This window comes from Heteronotia binoei, chromosome 1, assembly GCF_032191835.1.
Source record: "Heteronotia binoei isolate CCM8104 ecotype False Entrance Well chromosome 1, APGP_CSIRO_Hbin_v1, whole genome shotgun sequence".
In the NCBI taxonomy this organism is placed as follows: domain Eukaryota; kingdom Metazoa; phylum Chordata; class Lepidosauria; order Squamata; family Gekkonidae; genus Heteronotia; species Heteronotia binoei.
The window spans coordinates 120759604-120781933 of NC_083223.1; the positions used below are offsets into that span (position 1 = coordinate 120759604).

At 41.7% G+C, this 22330-nt stretch overlaps 1 protein-coding gene across 1 annotated transcript in view; it reads right to left on the reverse strand.

Moving 5' to 3' along the window:
• AHI1 (Abelson helper integration site 1) overlaps nt 1-22330 on the reverse strand; it is a 185652-nt gene that overhangs the window by 157723 nt on the left and 5599 nt on the right. The window contains exons 3-7 of the mRNA XM_060239870.1: nt 16117-16181; nt 15557-15678; nt 3572-4149; nt 1225-1412; nt 214-433 (exon numbers count right to left, since the gene is read on the reverse strand). Of these exons, the coding sequence (XP_060095853.1) occupies nt 214-433; nt 1225-1412; nt 3572-4149; nt 15557-15678; nt 16117-16126 (1118 nt within the window). The 5' untranslated portion in view covers nt 16127-16181. The remainder of the gene's footprint in view (nt 1-213; nt 434-1224; nt 1413-3571; nt 4150-15556; nt 15679-16116; nt 16182-22330) is intronic.

The following is a 22330-nucleotide window of genomic DNA, read 5'->3' on the forward strand; positions in this document are numbered from 1 at the left end:
CATGAATTCTTAATTTGAAACTTTAAGCAAAGACAAAGTTCTAAGATAAAATGGAACAATGTTGTAAGCCACTCTAGGTTCTCATTGGGGAGAAAAATGTGCTACAAATTCCTAAATAAATAAATCGGGGGGGGGGGGGGCAGAATGTGATACAGAAACAACCAAAAGGAAACAGGAAAGAAATTAACTGATAAGGAAACTAAATGAAATCACCTATGTTCTTTCTTGACATACAGACCAGTTTTCTGATCAATCACATGAATCTTAACCATGGGATGAGATACCATGAGATCAGTTTTAAGTCGATCACTTCGGTGGATATAAACACCCAAAACAAGGCTATCATCAAAAGCTGGTTTTGATTCTGGTGAAACACTTCCAGCAGCTACATATGGCATATTTTCTTCAGCATCTTCTATGTTTTCTTCTAATGCTAGGAATAGGAAAAAAAGTGCTCCCATGAGTTAATTATCTAAAATTAATCTGTGAAAACATTAATGTTAAGATTTTATAAGTAGCATATTATGAAAACCAGTATATTTCATTGATTTGTTTATATGTATGTCCAAAACAAGTTACTGAACACTAAGCAGAAAATAATTTATTTTCAAGATGAAATGAAATAGTACTGAAGGTTTTATTATTAAAATGGCAGCCAGATCAAGTGCTATGAAACAGCCCATGTATGAGTGATCTTTTTTTACAACACAATTCTTAGAAGATGCTGAAAACTTCCTTGACTAGTTATTTTTGACATTTCCAGCCTCTTCGTTACTAGATACCTTCCAACCAAATTTCCATTTTACAACTGGCCACATGATGATGTCATTACTGGATATTGTTATTCATAATATATGAATCAGAAATTCATATATTCAGAAATGCCTCTAAAACAGAGTTGAGATGAAATTCCTCATTCATTAAGCTAAAAACACACAGTTAGTTTTCTATCTAGACTGCATGATGCCCATGGCATCAAAATAATCCATCATGAGCTCATATTCTAGCTTCGCATTCCACCAGGGAACCTGGTTTTTAAGACATGCTGTGATGTCCAAACTATACTTTGTGCATATGCTGAACTATTCAAGCAACCTGTTTCCATAGGCAGTCTGACCTGAAGTACATCAATTACACCATGCAAAGTGTCAAGCATGGACATGTCAACTGTTCCTTACTGTCATCTATGCCTGCTAAAAGAATAGAGAATCTAGCCATGCAAACCATTTTTTGACTTTCTTTTTGTTTTTTTCCCTTTGGATTTTTGTTTTTCTGTGTCCCCTTCCAGCTGTTCTTCCTCTTTTAACATTTCATTTTCTTCAAGCACTGATTTCAGTTGTCTTTCCAATGGTCCCTTTTTGACATTATCGTCTTCCTTGGGTTCATTCTGTAGTTCAGAAAGGGACATTGCACTGCAATGAAGTAAGTTCCATCATTAGCAAGTATATATATGGAAATGTACACACATCCTAGATGCCAGTTAAGCAATTACTACAGCCTGCTAAAGATACAAGGAATACTTCACCATCACCTTCCCCTCCCCTAACAAGTAGCTGAGTTTTGATAGAGAAAAAAATACATTGTATGGTTGGGATGGTGCCAAACCTCTTGATAGTGCATAGTCCCCACAACCCTGACAATCTCTCCTCCACCCCCACTGCTGTGATGGGTGGGTTTCAAACATGTGTTACCCTTGAATAAGGTAAGCAATACATGTGTAGATCTGGCTGTAGCAAAGAAGTTGGAAGAGACCAACAAGCCAAGAAGCTAGTCATTCAATATTGTGACAATGGTCACTGTCCTACCCATCACAGGAGATTGTATCAGAGGAATGTTACTATTGCTGTTAGGCAACACACATATTCTCTAGTCTCATGAGATATGGCTGGTAGGCAGTATATAAGGACTAGTGGCAGCTTTGCTAATCAGTTCCATAAGCTAAATTTTGCCCCGATGCATGGAAGCTGAGCTAGGGAGGAAAAGACTGAAATGCATGCAGCAGGTTAAACTTCCTTCCCTCTCTCTGAGGTCTGTGCAGAAGTATGGGCACTTGCACTACCTGTTGGATCATGCCATGGTCCCTACAGCAGACGGTTTCAAATTCTGCCCTCCAGAAGCCTTAGCTCACCACTTTAAAACAGTGGATTAGAATGCTGGGGGGGAAAAAAGGAGTTTGGCAGTTTAACTGCTGGTCAAATCACAGAATTGAGGGTTGTTGGATTTCGGTGGGAGAGGATTAGAAGATCTTCTAGTTAGGCAGGGAGTCCATTGGAGCCTTTAGGTATTTTGAAGATAGGTAGACTTTGGGTGCTCTTTGCACCTCCCAAATGAAGAAATGACACACCAAGCATGGGTTCAATCCCCATCCCCAGATAGGTGGAATCCATCATTCTATTTAATTGCAACATATCATGGCAAATAGAAGAATGGGGTATAAAAGCTCCGCCATCCCCAACATTTCCTTTTTCATGGCTATACTGGTATTATGCTGAACCTTTCAATTGCCAGAGGTTTAACTGGTTGCTCTGCCCCTTCTGCAGCCAATGAAGTCTCATGCTTCATTTGACTTAAGTTAGGGATCAAGGCAAATCAACCCACAGCCTGACTTGCTGGGAATCCTGCTTTTATCAAAAACAGTCAAGGAGAGGGAAGCTTATCTGCTCTGTGTTATAAAGGTTTAGGTTCCTGTTAAAAACAGATAAATACCTCTCTAGTCTAAATTAGTCAAACAAGAAACATGCTTTGTAACCTACAGTATATGCTTTCTCAGGCCCCAGCTCTCCAGAAAATAACTAGAAAGAAACTTGTTCATAGTTTGTTTTTTTAATCAAGTCTCCTGTGTGGTTCCTTCATATCTATAATTCCTTCTAATAGGCTATGAAAGCCAAGTGGCAACTTGAGTACAGGCATTGCCCTCACTGAAGACCAGACAACAAAGCAGTCCCAAAATCCTCAATTATAAAAAAATAGAAGTATATAATCATAAACAAAATAAGTTTTTTGGGGTAAAAAATTTAGTCCCCCGTTTCTAGAAATAGGCTGTTGTCACAGTCCCCAGCTTCAAAAATACATTACTATTCTTAACCAATCCTTGACTTAGAAGATATTGAAGATATTGGATTTATATCCTGCACCCTATACTCTGAATCTCAGTCTCAAAGCGGTCACAATCTCCTTTACCTTCCCCCCCCCACACACACAACAGACACCCTGTGAGGTAGGTGGAGCTGAGAGAGATCTCACAGAAGCTGCCCTTTCAAGGACAACTCCTATAAGAGCTATGGCTGACCCGAGGGCATTCCAGCAGCTGCAAGTGGAGCAGTGGGGAATCAAACTTGGTTCTCCCAGATAAGAGTCCACACACTTGAACCACTACACCAAACTGGTGCACTTAACCACTACACCAAACTGACTTAGATATGTTTTCAGAAACAGCAGCACCTTTATGACTTTCTGTACAATAATTTCCAGAGCGACATTTAGAGAATCCATTCCCATCTTTTAAAAAAAAACCCCAAAAAACAGTTGTTTAAGAGTTACATTCCACAATGATTATCATTTGTCACAATACCTTGCTTCAGGCTCAGACATAACTAGTCCTTCTTTTTTCTTTTTCTTCTTTTTGCCCACTTCATTGTTCAATACCACTTCATGGCTCTGAACATGGGAAGTGAAGTTCGACATCTGTTCTTTAAGCTTCTTTTTAATTTTCTTCTTAATTGCATTTGCCTCCTCCTTAGCCATTTGCTGCTGATAAACTTGAATTAGCTGTTCTTCCTCATCTACTTCATTCAAGGTACTTCTTATGCTGCTGTCCCCCTTTTGATGAGGTACATCTGCCTGGAATATACTTCTGGGTTTTTTCTTTGAAAAGACATGAATCTGTTTCTCAAAACTGTCCACTGTCGTTTCATACAGGTTTTCTTCCTCATTAAGTTGTTGTTTTTTCTTCTTGCTAGACCTTGCTTGCTTGCTTTCCTCTCCACTGACAACATTATTATTTATTTTTTCTGCCACTGAGGTTTTGTCTCTGAGCTTGTTTTTTGTAAACCGTGGACTCTTTTCTTCTGGGATATAAGTGTTGTTTACAATTACCTCATCATTTTCACTTTCTTTAGCTAGATCAAGGTGATTTTTGAATGTTTCAAGCTAAAATCAAAACAAGACAATGAAAAGCCATCTACCTGTTAATTATAAACATCTATATTATTACATTAATAATTTTATGTGACTAGTTTTACTCATTTATAGTATGAAATGAAAGCCTAAGTGAATCTTTTTAGAAAAAATTAACAGATGGGATTCATATAACACATGAAAAGATTTCAGATTTGAGTGGCCTTTTTACTGTAGCCTTCCAATAATACTGTTAGAAGAATCTTACGTGCAGGGCTTTCTTTGTAGAAAAAGCCCAGCAGGAACTCATTTGCATATTAGGCTGCACCCCCTGACATCAACATTGTTTCACATAGGGCTTTTTGTAGAAAAGGTTCAGTAGGACCTCATTTGCATATCAGGCCACACCCCCTGGCACCAAGCCAGCCAGAACTGTGTTCCTGCTCAAAAAAAAAGCCTTGCTTATGTGTATTCTAGAATCTCTGTGAAATTGTTCTGAATCCATATGTTAGCTAGCCATATATTTAAAACAAGATAAACCTAAGAATCATTCCACGTTAGTGTCTGAGAGGTAACGTAGTCACTGACCGCATGGATTACCTCACTGACATAACATTTAATAGCACAAATTTACAATTTAAAAGTTGGCTTATTAATAATGAACATATTTTAAAAGTTCTATGAACACTTATTTTAAATACAGCCAAGCTGTTACTGGATCATTTTACACAACTGTAATGTGATTTTTTAAATGTCTGGCTAGCACAACTGCATAACCACTCAGGTAAATTTGACAACAGACTAAAACTTTAAAAACTAGCCATGAAACTCCATAAAATGATGTCCCTAAGACCATGCTTCCCCCTTTTGAACATGCATACACGAGTGTTATCCCAGGACTGATAGAAGGAGACTTAATTAAACTTCTATCAAAGGGCACTGAATCATGCCTAAAAGGAAAGGAATGCAGGATAGCTCTATCAATCATGCAAAACAAACAAAGTGACCTTAAAAGGGATTAAATCAAGGGCCATTTTCCCCCAAGAACCTCAGAGTTTCCTCTCAGATAATCTGATCATTCTCGAATCAGGACCCAGATTTCCAAAACAATAAGCAACAGGCCAGTTCCAGCAATTACTCAGTATTTAAACAACAGGACAGGAAAGCGGCAGTCCTTCCCCAATCATGACAAGTACCCAGCCACCAAACTAACTTCCCAGTTAGGGGTGTGCATTCAGTTCGGCTGAATCGAAGAAACCTCCAAATCACCCCTGATTTGGAAGTATACGGCACCGTATACTTTCGAATCCAATTGGAAGCCATTATACGGGAGCCATATACGGCTCCCAGTACACTTCCAAATCAATATTCAGAAGTATACAGAAGTTCATAGAAAAGGTGGGAAAGGAGCTTCTGCAGCCTCAGGGGAGCTGCTTGCCTCCTTTCCCGCCTTTGGAAGCCTTTTCCCACCTCTCCCATAGCCTCCCTGGGATCAGGAAGAGAGGGGGAGAGGAGCCCCAGCAGTCAATCCAAAGCATGCACTTGTAAAATGCATTGCAAATGCATGCTTTGCAGGGCTGTTGTGTAGCTGATGGCTGGGCTAATCCCCCAGCCATCAGCAACATTGGGGTTTTTTGTTCTTTTGTTTACTTGGGTATCCAAGTAAACAGTGTTCTCTGGCCAATCACAGAGCAGTGGTATTTTTTCAAACTACTCTGCGTAGGGCCAGAGAACCTTTTTAAGGAGTCTGCCTGGCTGGACTCTATTCCACTGCTGCTGTGTTGGTGTTGGTGTGAGAGAGAGATTGTGCTGCGCTGGCCCTTGTCCTCAGCTGCTGTTGCTCTTTCTCAGCCTTGCCGGACCTGCCTGGAGAAGAGAAGACATCTAAGGTAAGACAGTCTTGGGGTTCTTGTTTTTATTTTAGTTAGTAAAAGGACTTTTTATGACTCAGAGTCCCTTTACTTATCCAGATTTGGGTGGGTGGGTACTGGGTAGCTTATTTGGGGTTAGGGGGATCTACTGGGGGTGGGGGCCTGGGGTGGGGAGGTTGTCACTTTGCCTATATCTTACTTTAGTGAGAGGACTTTTAAAAGTGCAGTATCCTTTTACTTTTCCTGATTTGGGTGGCTTGGATTTCTTGGGGTTAGGATGAAGGTTTTTGGGGGAGGAGGGGTTGGTAAAGTTCCTGTATTGTTAAAAGTCAAGTTTTTTTACTGTTTTAAAAGGATTCTGTGTTTGATTTGCTGCTGCTGTGTTGTGCTGCTGTTGTTCCTTTTCTCTTCTGGTTCTTGGGGTGGGGGGCTGTTTGGCCTAATTTTCATTGTTAAAAAGGTTAACAGTTGAGTTTGTTGGCCTTTTCTCAGTGATTTGGATCTGTTGCTGTTGGTTTTGCATCGTGTCCTGTTGTCCCTTTTCCTGGTTCTGGGGTTTTTTTTGGGGGGGGGGGGGCGGGTGTTGTTGACTGATTTGGCCTGAGGTTTTTATTGCTGAAAAGGTCATTTTTTTAACAGTTAAGTTTCTTGGCCTTTTCTCAGTGATCTGTTTGGATCTGTTGTTGTTGTTTGGATCTGTCCACTGCTTCTCTTGTTTGAGAGTTGTGTTGTTTGGAGCAGGGCTGGAGAGCTGGCATCTGTAGATTGCATGTTCTGTGGCAGGGAAGCTGGCATCTGGGTGAGAGATGCACACCCCTATTCCCAGTCTTCCCAAGGAAAGATTTTTGATACTCCCTATGCACAAAAAGAAAACTCCCTGTCTAGTACATGGACAAAGGATGCATTTTCAGGCTGGCTATTCCTTGAAAAATCGCATTTTTATTACTCCCACATGCTGATGCCAACATCCCACTCCCTTCTTAGTCTCAGTAAATGCGTATAAGAAGTTACCCATCAGCCCCAATATCTGTGGCCAGTTCAGACTCATCCTCTTATTCCAGCTTCACAGTTGGATTCTTGCTTCTCTGCATTATGGACCTATCTCTTTCCTCTACTTGGTCTGTTTTAGTTCCTAAGCATTGCTTCTTGGCCACCAAGGACACTCCCCCCCCCCTTTCTTTTTAGGGGCAGGCTCATGTCTGTTTTCCTCTCCTTTCAGTTTTATTCCCCAGTTTTGCTAGAGAAAAGTTTTGTACTGAATTTATTTGGTGTTTTTCTTTCTGTAATTTTATTTTCTCTCTCCCATGTTGCTTAGATTGGAGGGAAAGCAGCATGGTATAGCTTGATTTTGTCAGAGCTCTGATGCTATGTAAGGTTGGTGCTTGGATGGGAGACCACCAAGGAAGACCCTGAAGAGGAAGGCAATGGCTTAAGAATGTTTTCCCCTCATTTTTCCAAGTGTTGAACCGAATCTGGACCTTGGTATACATAAGATCCCAAGTACTGACCGATCCAAAGTACACATTCTATACTATTTTATATTGCTCTATCCTAACACAGGGATGCCTTAGCACATTACGGCCCTGACACATGTAGACCTATTTGAGCAACAAGCTGGTGATCATAAATTTAAGAGAACAAAACTTGAATCCAGTAACACCTTAAAGACCAACAAAATTCTCCAGGGTATAAGCTGTCATAAGCTTTTCTTTGTAAGTCATCCCACCTTCTGACTTAGATACAAGAGCTGATAGATCTTCATTACTGTTTTTACCTGATGAAGCGAGCTTTGACTAAAATTTTGTTAAAGACCACTTTAGTGCTACTGGATTCAAATTTCATTCCACTCCTACAGGCTAACAGGGCTACACAACTGAAAATAAATATAGAAGAGGTTCAATGCCTTCATCCACTATACCCAATAGCCGTGAGTTTTTATGAAAACTGCTCAGAGGACATTTGTCTCCATGCCTTGGCTTTTCAGGTGATATGACTGGCCACTGTGAGATATAGGATGCTGGTACAGAATAGCAGCTCTTACATTCTTCCTTATTTCTTTGCTCATTCCCTCCCCTTACTCTGTGTTTTCAAATTTAGTCCCTCCTTGGTCTATATGGTGTTTTTACTAAGGATAGCAATGAATGTGCATTTCAATAGAATACTATTCTCATTCAAGGAAGTGATAAGAACTGGGTGAAGGAAACTTTGTAAAAGAGAAACTTACACTGGAGTTCAGGATATACTAGCACTTAAGTAAATGACTATTCTTCTTGTATAACTAAAACTTCAGCATACGGTTATTCCTGGAAATTTTCAGAGTGGGGCCTAGAGAGGGGAAGAGAAGGGAGGGACCTCAGCAGGGTACGATGCCATAGAGTCCACCCTCCAAAGCAGGGGTGGGGAACCTTTTTTTTGCCAAGGGCCATATGAATATTTATAACATCATTCGCAGGCCATAAAAAATTATCAACATAAGAAACAGTGCTCTGCCGAGGGAGAATGATTCAGGCCAGCAAAATTAATGCAAATGATTGTTTTTCTATTTGAAGTCACGTGGGGAGAGCCTAATCTGGCACACACACACACACACCGGCCCGCTGCCCTAGGTAAATGCATAGGAACTCAGTAGCATATTAGACCACATCTCCTAATATTAGCACATTAGGTCACACACTCATTAGCATATTAGGCCACACCATCTGGGATAATCAAGTGCAAACTGAACTGTGACAGTAACTTTTCCAGGCCCTGCAGCAATTCTGGCCGGCCAGCCAGGCCCTGTGATCCCTGCCTGGCCCTGGGAGGTTGCTCCACAGCGCGGCTGGACCCCATGATCCTTGCTGGCTAGCCAGGCCCCAGAGAAACTGCTACATAGCTCGGTTCGGACCATCAATCCCCGAGGGCCACACCAAGTGACCTTGAGGGCTGCATTCAGCCCTCAGGACAGAGGTTCCCCAACCCTGCTCCAAAGCCACCATTTTCTCTAGGGGAACTGATCTCTTTTGTCTGGAGATAAGTTGAAATTTCAGGAGACTTCCGGACCCCACCTGTAGGTTGGCTACTCTAATTGACATTGTTATACTATATAAACTATCCAGCAGAAGTTATAATAGACTGAAATATCACTGAATGGGAAGATATAGGGGGGGACGACCATTGGGTACTTACCGTGAGGGGTCCTTCTCCTCTGAGGTCAGGAGGCCATCTTGTGGGTGATTCCCAACCCACTTGTAGGGAGGAAGGAACAAAATTTCAACTTCCAGTTCCTGTTGGGAGTTGCCCTCAAGTCAGTTTGGTATTCCTAAAAGCAGTAGTAACCTATCTGGGCCAAAAAGCTATATCTGATAACTATATAACCTTTAGAAACTAGGAAGAATTCAGAAAGAGACAGCAGAAAACAGGTTAGAATTCTCATAAACCACAGATCGTTCATAGTTTTCTTACATGCAGCTTCATTTTAGGGTATGATGACAATGACCAGGGAGGGCCAAGATGGCCTCCTGACCTCAGAGGAGAAGGACCCCTCATGGTAAGTACCCAATGGTTGTTCTCCCTCTGAGATGGAGGCCCTCTTATGGGATGTACTAAAGCAGTGTCCCTAAGCTATGGGTGGGTGTCTGTCATTATCCCCCTCAAAAAAATGTGCTGCAAGACTTGCGACCGAAGGCTGCATCTGCTGAGTCATAGGTATTGATTTTGTAATGTCTTATGAACGTGGATATGGAGGACCATGTTGCAGCCTTGCAGACTTCTTCAACCGTGGCTCTGTTGGCTAGTGCTGCGTTTGTGGCAGCACTGCGCACCGAGTGGGCTGATAGACCTGTAGGAACTGGAATTTTTTGACTCTTGTACGCCTCTATAATGCACTGTCTCATGGCCTTGCCGATGGCAGCATTTGACATCTTCTTGCCAGCTTGTGGAGAAAAGTTTATAAATAGGGAGTCCGTCCTGCATATATCCTGGGTCCTCTTAATATAGCATTTTAGTGCTCTCCTGACATTTATTTATTTGTATCCTGCCCTCTCCACAAACGGACTCAGGGTGGCTCACAGTCAGTTCAGACATTTATATTTACAGTTTAAAACCAATAAAATACAATTACAATTAAAACATTCCATGGTGCTGTACAACTTCAATATAGGTGGGCTCTTCTTTCCTGATGGTGAACGTATAGTAATCGTAGCTCTTTAGCAATGTGGGGTGACAGTCCTCTCCTGGTTTAGATGTTAAAGGTCTGTCGGAACAGTTCAGTTTTGCAGGCACTGCAGAACGTAGAGAGATCCCGCAGGGCCCTTATGGCCTCTGGGAGAGCATTCCACATTTCTGGTGCTGCCACCAAGAAGGCCCTAGCCCATGTGGAGCATAGCCCGGCCTCATTTGGTCCAGGGATGGACAGTAGGTTTTGTGTCCCTGAACACAGTGCTCTTTGGGGAACATGCAGAGAAAGGCAGTCCCGTAGATAGGCAGGCCCCCAGCCATAAAAGGCTTTAAAGGTCAATACCAACACCTTGAAATGGACCTGGAACACAATAGGTAGCCAGTGCAGCTCTTTCAGCACTGACTGAATGCGCTCCCATCAAGAGAGCCCCATTAACAGCTGTGCCACAGCGTTCTGACTAGCTGTAGTTTCTGAGTCAGGGTCAAGGGTAGCCCCATGTAGAGAGCATTACAGTGATCTATTCTCGAGGTGACTGTAGCGTGGATCGCCATTGCTAAATAGTCATGCTCCAGGAAAGGAGCAAACTGCCATAACTGCTGAAGATGAAAAAAGGCGGATCTGGTAGTGGCTGATACCTGGGCCTCCATTGTAAGAGAGGACTCTAGGAGCACTCCCAAGCTCTTGACCTTAGAGGCTGGTATTAGTGACACCCCATCAAGAGCCGGCAAAGGGATCTCCCCTCCCAGACCACCCCGGCCCAGATAGAGAACCTCTAGAGTATGCCACATCTTCTCTTTAGGATAAACCGGGTTAGGGTAGAAAGATGGCAGGTATATTTCTTGAGACCTGTGAAAAAGAGAATTGACTTTGGGCAGAAGGTACGATCTGTTCTAAGGACAAATTTGTCTTTATGGAATATGCATAAATGCTTACGCACTGATAGCACATCTAACTCTGAAACGCTCCTCACCAAGGTTATCGCCACTAAGAAAATTACCTTCATGCGAAGGAATGACATGGAGATAGAATTTATGGGTTCAAAAGGTTCCTTTGTCAGGGCTGTGAGAACTGTATTGAATTTCCACGTGGGAAAATGATGAGTCTGAGGAGGAAGGGTTAGCAAAGCCCCCCTGAAGAAACAGCTATGTGTAGGTGTTTTGACAAGCTAAGGACATGCCCCCTAAGAAAGTGCTGCCACCTGATGTTGCAACGTCACTGCGTGTAATCCAGATGTCATCCTGTTTTGTAGAAACTGTAGAATGGAACTAATCTCTGGACGGAGGAGTTCCACTTGTTTCCTCCTGCACCAGCACATGAAAGCTTTCCAAGTGGTATTGTAGATTCTCACTGTGGACGGCTTTCTGGAAGCCAGGATGGTTTTGACTACCTGTGGTGAGTATCCTGATCAGAGCAGTTTTGACCTCTCAATCTTCAGATTGAGCCATTCTGGTCAAGGGTGACAGAAGGGTTCTTGCTGTACTGTGTCCGCTGAGACGGGTAGAATCAGGGGATGATGTATTGCCATCTCCTGAAGTTTGGTTGGTGAGGCCAGTATGGAGCCATTACTACCACGTCAGCTTCCAAGTCTCGGATCCTCCAGATTAGACATGGTAAAAGTGGAATCGGAGGGAAGGCGAAAAGACATCCCTGCAGCCAGTGGACCGTCAAGGCACCTGTGGCCACCACTTTGGCATGGAGGAATCGGGTGAAGTGGGGAAGCTTGTTGTTGAATGTAGACACGAACAGATTGGCCGAAGGAAGGCCAAAATGATTCACAATTTGTTGAAAAACTCTGTCGTGGAGTGACGCTCTGACATATCTGTTGTCAGCTGAGCCAATCTGGTTGTGTTCCCCTTTTATGTGTTCCGCCATGATGGACCTCAGCTGCATCTGGGCCCATGATAACAGAGTGGATGCTTCCCTGTGCAGGCTGTCTGACCTGGAACCTCCCTGTCTTTTGATGTAAGCTTTTGCTGCCATGTTGTCCGTCCTGATGAGGACATGTTAATGAGAAATCTGACATTTGAAGTGATGTAGAGCCAGATTGATTGCTCTTAGTTCCAGCAGATTGATCGGCAGTGTAGCTTCTGTCATGGACCATACACCTTGGACTACCTGACCCTGGCATGTAGCTCCCCAGCCCTTGAGGCTGGCATCTGTAAAAATTTGGATTGGTTTTCCTTGAGTTAGATCGTTTAATTTTGTCCACCAGCAAAGAGTGACCTTTATCTTCAGAGGTATTCTTAGTTGGAGGTCCATCTTCATTGAAATGCAATGCTGGTATGGGCAGAGGAAGTTCTGCAGTGGGCAAGCATGGAACCTGGTTTTCCATTGATGCTAAAAGTGATGGAGACGTACTCCAATGGGGAAGGTGGCATAGTCATGCTTTTGTAGGTTTTTGGTCTCTGCCCAGTCTGTTGGACTGCTTGGTACCTGGTTCGGTAAATTTGGAGAACCCAGTTCGATGAAAAGGCTGTTTAAAGCTGCTCCATGAAGGTCTCTTGTCCTGACAAAAATAGGGTAGAATATGCTGAGAACGGAAAGAAGATTGATAGGATGGTGTGCGATCTTGTCGGTGGATGAACTTAGGCATGGCTTTCTTTTTGTCCCTGGTTTCAACCAGGATTTTGTCTAGAGACGGACCAAACAAGCATCCTCCATGGAAAGGGTAAGCTAACACTATATTCTTGGAAGAATTGTCTGCTGACCATGCTTGTAGTCACACCGTGCGCCTAGTCACTGCTGAAGATGCAATGGCTCTGGAAGCAAAGACCATGGAATCCAAAGTGGAGTCAGCTAGAAAGGAAATTGCTTTCAAAATGAGGTTTGCTTCTTCAGCTGAGCAATGGTCATCCTGTTGCAATCTGCCAATTATGAGTCCATACAATGACTGCCCTGAATCCCACTGTAGAGGCCTTGGGAGTCATTGCAGTTGCTTCATGGGTTCTACGAAGAGCAAACTCAGCCTTCTTATCCAAATTGTCTTTCAGGGACCAGTGACAGTCCTCTGACACTAGGTCATAAAACTGTAGTGCTGTGATTGGTGCATCTACCAAAGGACCTGCAAAAACTCATTAGTGAAAGAGTAAAGCTGGTACATTTTCTTTAAAAAACCTGGATATTGTTTATTGGCCAAGGGCCTTTTCCATTCAGCCCTCATTTGTCTTTGAAAATAAACTAAGAAAGGGAAAGCTCTTGCATAAGATGCCTTCTTGGGATAAACTCTCTATCCCCTTCCTTATGTTTAACCCTAGACTTCTCCTCGATATCTGGGACATCACGTAGGTCTAAGGCAGTGAGAGTACTGATAAATAGGTACTGGTAATCCTCTGCCTTGAAAAACCTCTGTGTTGATTCTATTTCTTAGTACTCTTCAGAAGAAAATCCCCCCTTCTCCCTTTCACTGTGTCTGTCTATCTGGAAAGGATTCCCCTTCCATATTTTCTCCCTCTGTACGGAGAGAAATCCTTTTTTGTGCTGCCTTGGTTGGCCAGAGACGTTTGTGAAGCCTGGACTTGTTATTGGGAGAAGTGGGGTCTGAGGAGGAATCAGAAGGGGATCTGTGTTTCCTAGCCCTTTTACTACAAAAGGAACTCATTTCCTCCCTCATTTAATCTCTTAGTTTTGAGAAAAAAATCATGTAGGAACTACATAGGAATCAGTTCTCCCCGTGCAACAGCTGCAGCCGGATTGCGTGTAAGTGAACTCGTTCCTTCCCCAGAAACAAAGGAATTGGAGACCATGTTATTGAGAACTGCTTAGCTTTGCTCACCACTACCTCTGAAAGAACTGGAGGACTCTGTGGAGAAGATCTCAGTCAGCTGGGGCTCGTTAATGGAAAGGCTGTTTTTGGCACACTCTTTTCCAGCCACGAGATGGTGGCTCTAACAGGGAGACCAACACAAGTCGCTCTTGGGTGTTGCCAGTTCCCTTTGAGTGCATCCTTGCAGGGATGAGGGGCTCACACTCCCCCTCTGACAAGAAGCCTTCTTCTTCTTCCCCTCGAGGCATTCTTAATAGCCGGCAAGGGAAAGGCTTTGAAGTCTACAGCAGCAGCAAGGGATGCCGAGAAAAAGGTGGTGGGGGGACCTGAGCCCACACCCGACAGGGGGGAAGAGAAAGGGGGGGGGGGAGAGGAAGATTAGTGAGAGGAAAGTGAGGTGAATAAGTAAAGCCTAGAGTAAGTTGAAGAGAAAAAGTTTTCTTAAAAAGCTTTTTTAAAGGCAATATACACAGCCTATAACTTGACACTCTCCCTACTGAAGCAGGAAAAAAACTGATTTGAGGGTTACTTCCAACAGGAAGTTGAAATTTTGTTCCTGCCTCCCTACAAATGGGTTGGGAATCACTCACAAGATGGTCTCCACCTCAGAGGGAGAATTCTAGTATTTTTTATCATTTTACTATTGAAGCCCCACAGCAACTTAATTTTTAAATTATGTCTAATTTAAATTCTTGATTCTGGAAATACAATTTATATAGAAGAAAAAAATTACTAGGTGTGTTCCACATCACCACTTGTATTAGTATTAACTTGAACTTGAATAAGGGGTCATTACTCTATGGGACTTAACAGTTTACAGTATCCAACTTCAAGTCACTTAAGAATGTAATTAATCTTACCTGATGTCATTAGTTACTGATAAAATGAAAGAGCTGTCAACACATTTACCAGTAATCACATTTTCCTACAGTTACGACGAAGACATTGTGTAAAATTTCTTGCATTCTAAAGTGACAGAGATACTAATCAACTAGCTAGTAACTCACTGGTACCACTCTTCTCTCTCAATGTGAGTATTAATAAGACACATTAAAATTTACAAAGGATAAATAAGAAAGGGCTAATGGTATGTTATGTAATTCAAGCTGCTTTCCACATATGGCAACCCTATGAATTAATGCCTCCAAAACATCCTATCTAACAGCCTCGCTCAGGTCTTACAAATTGAAGGCTGTTGCTTCCTTTATTGACTCAATCCATCTCATGTTTTTTCCTATTAATTCCAGTATGTTCTGACATTGCTGACTTTTTCCATTTAATTTAATTTGCTATTTATACCCCTCCCTATCCCGCAAGGTGGGGAGTGTTGTCTTCCTACTGTGGTCTTACTGTCGCCATCATAAACAAGCAGGTACCAGTTTTGAATCTGACAGGGGTAGCAGTTTTGAATATGAACACTCATATATGGGCACTAACAGACTAAAATTAAATCTAGAAAGAAAGGACAGTGAAGGTTTATGGTCCCTGTGACACCACTTCTGAGAAATGAACCCTACAGAGAATTACTTGATTTTCTTTATACTAATTAAGGCATTTTGTTTCCAAGCATTAAAAAGAAAGCCCTGTTCAGAGCTGTTCACTGTTGTATTTGTAAATCTATAAACATTTAAAGTTCACCCAACTCACCACAATATTTTCCTGAGTGCTTAATGTTTTCTTCTTTGACTTCTTTTTATCTGTTAGGCCAACTTGACTTCTGAATATTTCTTCAAAGCGAACCTTGGTTTTAGCCTTGGCCTCACTCTCCACTATGAAAAACCAGGCAAAAATTTGAAAACTTCATTTAATTTGTTATAGGTGAATTTGACCATCAACACACTGATCCAGTTATACTCCTCCACATTATATAGACGTAGTGTGCACAGAAAGCAGGCATGCCCTGAAGTCAGAACACCAATTTTCTCTGCACTGGGGGGTGGGGAGAGGGGGGAGTCATTTGCAAAATGGTCTGGAGTTTGACTTCTACATATACAAGATGTCTCAGATGGAGACATTATGAGAATGTGGCACAGATTCACAAACAGCTACTATGTATTGGAGTGCACATAAGAATGATCTCTAGGTCACGACTCAGGTTTGCAAGCAATAGGAAAACATACTTGTCAGATAAATTTACCAACACACGGTGCTGGCTGTGAAAACTGTTTAGAATGCTGTAACATACATGATACACAAAAAGTTCTCACCTGCTGGCATTTTCAGGTCTCTATAAAGAGCAATTTAACATGTTCTTGTTTCCTTTGTCCAAGATCTGTAGTCAGTATACAAAAAGAGGATATGTTACAGGATGCTAATGGAGGTAACTATAAAAGTACAATTAAAGACAAACTACTGGTTATAATATGGCAATATTTTGAAAGTATGTTAGTTTGGTTTGTATCACTCATCCTCAGAACAACTATCCAAGCTTTCCATTACATTTTATTACTTTACATTAAAAATAAAGCTATTTTTGGTGCTTCATTTAACCAACAGCACCCCCAGGCCATCAGACGGCTCAAACCACTTTCCAGTGCAAGTGTGCTATGGAAGTGCCCATTTCTTGAATAGCAAGCACACCCCCACACTATTGCATAGCAAGTCTGTTATTACAGGAGAAATTCTAAAGCAGCATGTTATATATAATGGGAAATGTATGCTCTTAAAAGAAAAATAAAAGTTATACTCAGGGAGCACTAGAAACTCTATGGATCCTAAAAAAACACAATTCATCTATTTGTAATTAAGTAACATCTTGTCTGTCATCCTAAGTAGAGTTTCACCTTTCTGTGCTCAATGAAGTCTACTTTGCCATTAAAACGGCCACACAAACAACAACAAAAATGAACAGTATCTTAAACCAAAGACACACTTATTTCCACAAAAAGAAGCACCTGGATGAGTGTGCCTACGATTGGTAACCCTGAAAACAATTAACCCTTAAAAAACTGAAATGATCATGGGAGAACCAGTGACTATCTCCTAACACTTCTTTGAAATTCTGTTAAGCAAACTTTTGACAGGAAGCACAAGCTCCTTAATGCTGATTTTTAAATGGCTCTAGCTCCCCCTGCTGAAGATATGATATAACAATACTTTAAAGCATTATTTATATAAATAGGTCACCCAACTTAATAAACATTGATATTGAACAGCTCACTAAAAATAAAGAGGGGTATCTTAAAGATTACCAGGGCTTTTTTACAGCATAATTTTTGAAGAGCCCTGACTTTTGTAAACTTCGTGCTGGAAGAAAACTTTTGTTAGTCTCTGTGACAAAATGTCTTCCTTGTTGGAGCTTACTTTTAAGAAGGGGCTGTTTTTTCTGTGGGAAAGAGTAAGTTTACATCTCACTTACAGCAGACTGTTCATTTGCCCCACTGAGTTAAAGATATACTACTTTTTTAATAAGGGGCTTGCAATGAACAGTCAATTCAAATATTTATTGCTGAATGTAAACGTTTTTAAATTGAAGCCTATCAACTTACTGGAAGAATATTTGGGGTTAATGCACCATGAAGCATGATTGCTGTCTCAGCTTTAGTTGATACAAATGCTAGAAAATTCTGAACTCAGAATTACCGTAAATGTTACAAGGGGGAACCCACAAGACGTTTACAAGAGAAGTCATTCCATTCCCCTGCCTTCGTTTCTCCCCCACTTCTGTCTCTCACACTTTCAACCTCACACGCTTACTCTCTTCCCTGTGCCTGTCATCTTAGAACATAAGAACATAAGAGAAGCCATGTTGGATCAGGCCAATGGCCCATCCAGTCCAATACTCTGTCACACAGTGGCCAAATTTTTATAGCAGTGCTTTTTGGTAGAAAAAGCCCAACAGGAGCTCATTTGCATATTAGGCCTGAGAGCCTGTGGCTGTTCCATGGCAGGTCGTACCAGCAGGGGCCCTGGCCAGTCCACACAGAGCTTCACTCCTGTGGGCTCCAAAAGCCCTGATTACTAGCAGTGAGTAGATTTTGTCTAGTCTGAAAGCAACATGTTATTTCACTTGGGGAGATCCCCCTTTCCAATTTTAACATATATATATACACACACACACACACACACACACCTAAAACTAACAGCACAGCTTGCAATCTTTATTAGTGGAAGGGAGCAAGCATCCACTAGCATCTTTTTGTTGTTGTTCAGTCGCACAGTTGAGTCCGACTCTTTGTCTTCCACCATCCTCCGAAGTCTGCTCAAATTTATATAACTAGTTACATCAGTAACACTGTCCAGCCATCTCATCTTTTGCCATCCCCTTCTTTTGCCTTCTGTCTTTCCTAGCATCAGGATCTTCTCCAGTGAGTGCTCCCTTCTCATTTGGTGGCCAAAGTATTTATCTATTCGTTTAATCAGTTTTGTATCTGAGTTTGTATTTGAGCTTCAGCATCTGACCTTCCAGGGAACAGTCAGGTTTGATTTCTCTTAGGACTGACTGATTTGATCTTGCAGTCCAAGGGACTCTCAAGAGTCTTCTCCAGCACCACAATTCGAAAGCATCTATTATTCTGCGCTCGATCTTAATGACTAACAAAATTTGTGGCAGGACATGAGCTTTCATGAGTCACTGTTCACTTCTTCAGATACAGCTAAAATGTGAGTCCACTGGTCATATCTTGGAGAACGAAGTGATTTCAGACACCAAATGACAACAGCAGCCTTTGGTAATGAGAGAAGAAACTGAGGTCTCAATTCAGCCCAGGAGAATGCATTGGGCTTCATTATCAGCTGCAATTCATAGAATCATAGAGTTGGAAGGGACCTCCATTGTCATGTAGTCCAACTCCCTGCACAATGCAGGAAATTCACAAATACTTCCCCCTAGTTCACAAGATCAGCATTGCTGTCAGATGGCCATCTAGCCTCTGTTTAGAAACCTCCAAGGAAGAAGAGCCCACCACCCTCTGAGGAAGCCTATTCCACTGAGGAATCGCTCCGTTAGGAAGTTCTTCCTAATGTTGAGCCAGAAACTCTTCCGATTTAATTTCAACTCATTGGTTCTGGTCCTACCTTCTGGGGCAACAGAAGACCATTCTGCATCATTGTCTATATGACAGCTCTTTAATTGCTTTAAGATGGTGATTATATCACCTCTCAGCCACCTCCTCTCCAGGCTAAACATACCCAGTTCCTTCAACCTTTCCTCATAGGACTTGATCTCCAGACCTCTCACCATCTTCTTCGTCCTCCTCTGGACCCATTCCACTTTGTCTATATCCTTCTTAAAATGTGGTGCCCAAAACTGAACACAATACTCCAGGTGAGATCTTACTAGAGAAGAATAAAGTGACACCATCACTTCACGTGATCTGGACACTATAATTCAGTTAAGTCAGCCCCAAATTGCATTTGCCTATTTAGCCACCACTTCATACTGTTGACTCATGTTCAGTGTATGGTCCACTAAGACCCCTAGATCCTTTTTGCACGTACTACTGCCAAGACAAGTCTCCCCCATCCTATAAGTATGCATTGTTTTTTTCATCAGTCTCTCCTTCTAATCTTCCTTTGAAATTCCTTTGTAAGAGAACTATTGCTTTTAGGTCAGCAATTGAATGTCCTGGAAGGTTAAAATATCCCCCACTTGTTTTTGAATGTTGTGGTTTCTTATAGTTGCAGAAAAGAGTAAGAGTCCAATAGCACCTTAAAGATTAACAAGATTTGTAGCAAAGTATGAGCTTTTGTGAATCACTGCTCACTTCTTCAGACTTATGCTATGTCCATTTATTCTTTGCATCCTCCTGCACCAAACTGAGACATAGATTTCCTGTCTCATTACCAATGAGGATATCTTCACGCCTACTACCCCTCTACATATCACACCTAATCCAATCAAGCCTATTGCCATTCAGCATCTGAAATAATGTTTATAAAGTTTATATCCCTGGTACCTCGTGTTACATTTTATGGCAAACATGGTCCAGCCCAACAAAATGACATGTCAAATCTGGCCCTCATAACAAATGAGTTCAACACCTCTGCACTAGACAGAAATGTGAACAGAGAAAGAAAGTGTGTGTGTATATATAGCCTCTTAAGCCAAGTAACCTGAAGGAGATACGGATTTTCACCAAGCATAAGCCCATCCCAAAATAGACATGATTTCCTCTTATATTAAACTCCAGTAGTTACAAGAAAACTTTGATTTCAAATAGAGAAACTTGCTAACCAATACAAAATTATGTCCAGGAAAGAAACATAACCACAATTATTATTTTAAACAGTTTAAAAATGGAAAAGGCATAGTTCAAAACAGTACTTTTGTCATTCCAAGTAATATCTAGTGTAATAAAGACATTGATACACAAATGCCAGGCACCCTGAGGGACGTCCCTTTTTCCTTTTCTTATACACTGAATTTTTCCTTTTCTTAAACACTGTGAATTCTAAAAGGGCAGCTGTGGCAGATTAATAAATTTATTGTGGCATAATGTTCCGTGAGTCAGAATCCACCACCTTCTACCAAAGTGCACTTTGGCTGTTGAAAGCTTATGTTAGTCTTTTAATATGCCACAAGGCTCTTGGTGTTTTGCTAACATTACAAATCTGTTTCACATCTTGCAACAGTCATTTTAGACTGAAATTCTATGCATAATCATTTGTGTCTACAGAGGAAACACTAGTAAGAACACTGCATCTTGCAAACTAAAATAATGTCTTTATACCTCAACTGTACAGAATAGAACAATTCACACAAACACTGTAAATTATATAAAAGGTATCTAATGTCCTTACCCCTGTACATCAGTCACTTCCAGTAATGGGATACAATCTCAAAACTGACAGAATGATCTCAGTCTGTATCCAAGGCAAACCATTCAATATCACAGTAATCCAAGTCTATGCCCCAACCACTGATGCAGAAGAGGCTGAAGTAGACCAGTTCTATGAAGATCTACAACACCTTCTAGAATTAACACCAAAAAAAGATGTCCTCCTTATCATAGGAGACTGGAATGCCAAAGTAAGAAGTCGAAAGGCGACTGGAACAACTGACAAGTTTGGCCTTGGGGAACAAAAGGAAGCCGGGCAAAGACTAGTAGAGTTCTGTCAAAAGAACAAGCTGGTCATAGCGAACACCCTCTTCCAACAACCGAAAAGTGACTCTACATGTGGACATCACCTGATGGGCAACACAGAAATCAGACTGATTATATACTCTGCAGTCAAAGATGGAGAAGTTCCTTAGAGTCAGCAAAAACAAGACCTGGAGCTGACTGCGGCTCAGATCATCAGCTACTCATTGCAAAATTCAGGCTTAAACTGAAGAAAACTGGGGAAGTCATTAGGCCATTCAGGTTTGACCTTGATCACATCCCTTATGAATATACAGTGGAGATGAAGAATAGGTTTAAGAAACGAGAGTTCATAGAGTCCCTGAAGAACTATGGACGGAGGTTCGTGACACTGTACAGAAGGCAGCAATCAGCACCATCCCAAAGAAAAAGAAATGCAAGAAAGCAAAGCGGCTATCTGATGAGGCTTTACAAATAGCTGAGGAAAGAAGGAAAGCGAAAGGCAAACATGAAAAGGAAAGATTCACCCAACTGAATGCAGATTTCCAGAGAACAGCAAGGAGAGATAAGGAGGCCTTCCTGAAGGAACAATGCAAAGCAATAGAGGAAAATAATAGAATGGGAAGGACAAGAGAACTCTTCAAGAAAATTGGAGAAATCAAGGGAACGTTTCGTGCAAAGATGGCCATGATAAAGGACAAAAATGGTAGGGACCTAACAGAAGCAGAAGAGATCAGGAAGAGGTGGCAAGAATACATAGAAGAATTATACAAGAAGGATCTCAATGTCCCAGACAACCATGACAGTGAAATCGATGACCTTGAGCCAGACATCCTGGAGTGTGAAGTCAAATGGGCTTTAGAAAGCATTACTAACAACAAAGCGAGCGGAGATGATGGCATCCCAGTTGAGCTATTCAAAGCCCTAAAAGATGATGCTATTAAAGTGATGCATACATTATGTCAACAAATTTAGAAAACACAACAGTGGCCACAGGATTGGAAAAAATCATTTATATTCCAATCCCAAAGAAGGGTAATGCCAAGGAATGTTCAAATTATCGCACTATTGCACTCATTTCACATGCCAGCAAAGTCATGTTAAAGATCCTACAAGCTAGGCTTCTGCTGCAGTATGTCGATCGGGAACTACCAGAAGTTCAAGCTGGGTTTCGAGAGGTAGAGGAACTACAGATCAAATTGCCAACATTCGATGGATTATGGAGAAAGCACAGGAGTATCAGAAAAACGTCTGTTTCTGCTTCATTGACTATGCTAAAGCCTTTGATTGTGTGGATCACAACAAACTGTGGAAAGTCCTTAAAGAGATGGGAGTACCAGACCACCTCACATGTCTCCTGAGAAACCTGTATAAGGGTCAAGAAGCAACGGTCAGAATG